General features: G+C 66.4%; 1 protein-coding gene across 1 annotated transcript in view; it reads left to right on the top strand.

Annotated features, from left to right (window-relative positions):
- Positions 1 to 271, top strand: part of LOC104618222 (sushi, nidogen and EGF-like domain-containing protein 1) — a gene marked incomplete at both ends in the record, with an annotated part of 6,479 nt that overhangs the window by 2,292 nt on the left and 3,916 nt on the right. Inside the window, one exon of the mRNA XM_010283765.1 lies at positions 1 to 112. This exon is cut by the window's left edge and continues 4 nt beyond it. Within this exon, the coding sequence (XP_010282067.1) occupies positions 1 to 112 (112 nt within the window). The remainder of the gene's footprint in view (positions 113 to 271) is intronic.

The raw sequence follows: 271 nt of genomic DNA, 5'->3' as shown, positions 1-271 counted from the left end.
CCTGGCGCCTGCCTCTCCCACCCGTGCCAGAACGCGGGCAGCTGCCTGGAGACGGAGCAGGGCTATGTCTGCGAATGCCGGGAAGGCTACACCGGGCAGGACTGTCGAGAGAGTGAGTACTGGGGGCCTCTCCAGTGGGGTCTTGCGTCTCTAGGGGAGCCCTCATGCTCCTGAGCGGGAGAAGCAGCAGCCCTGGAGAGCCTGTTCAGGGCTCCTGGACTGAACAGCGGGTCTGTCTTGCTGAGGGAGGCTGTGCCTGGGGGTCTGGGGG

The sequence above is a fragment of the Phaethon lepturus genome, unplaced genomic scaffold (assembly GCF_000687285.1).
Source record: "Phaethon lepturus isolate BGI_N335 unplaced genomic scaffold, ASM68728v1 scaffold26753, whole genome shotgun sequence".
NCBI lineage: Eukaryota > Metazoa > Chordata > Aves > Phaethontiformes > Phaethontidae > Phaethon > Phaethon lepturus.
This window is presented reverse-complemented; position numbering and strand designations above follow the sequence as displayed.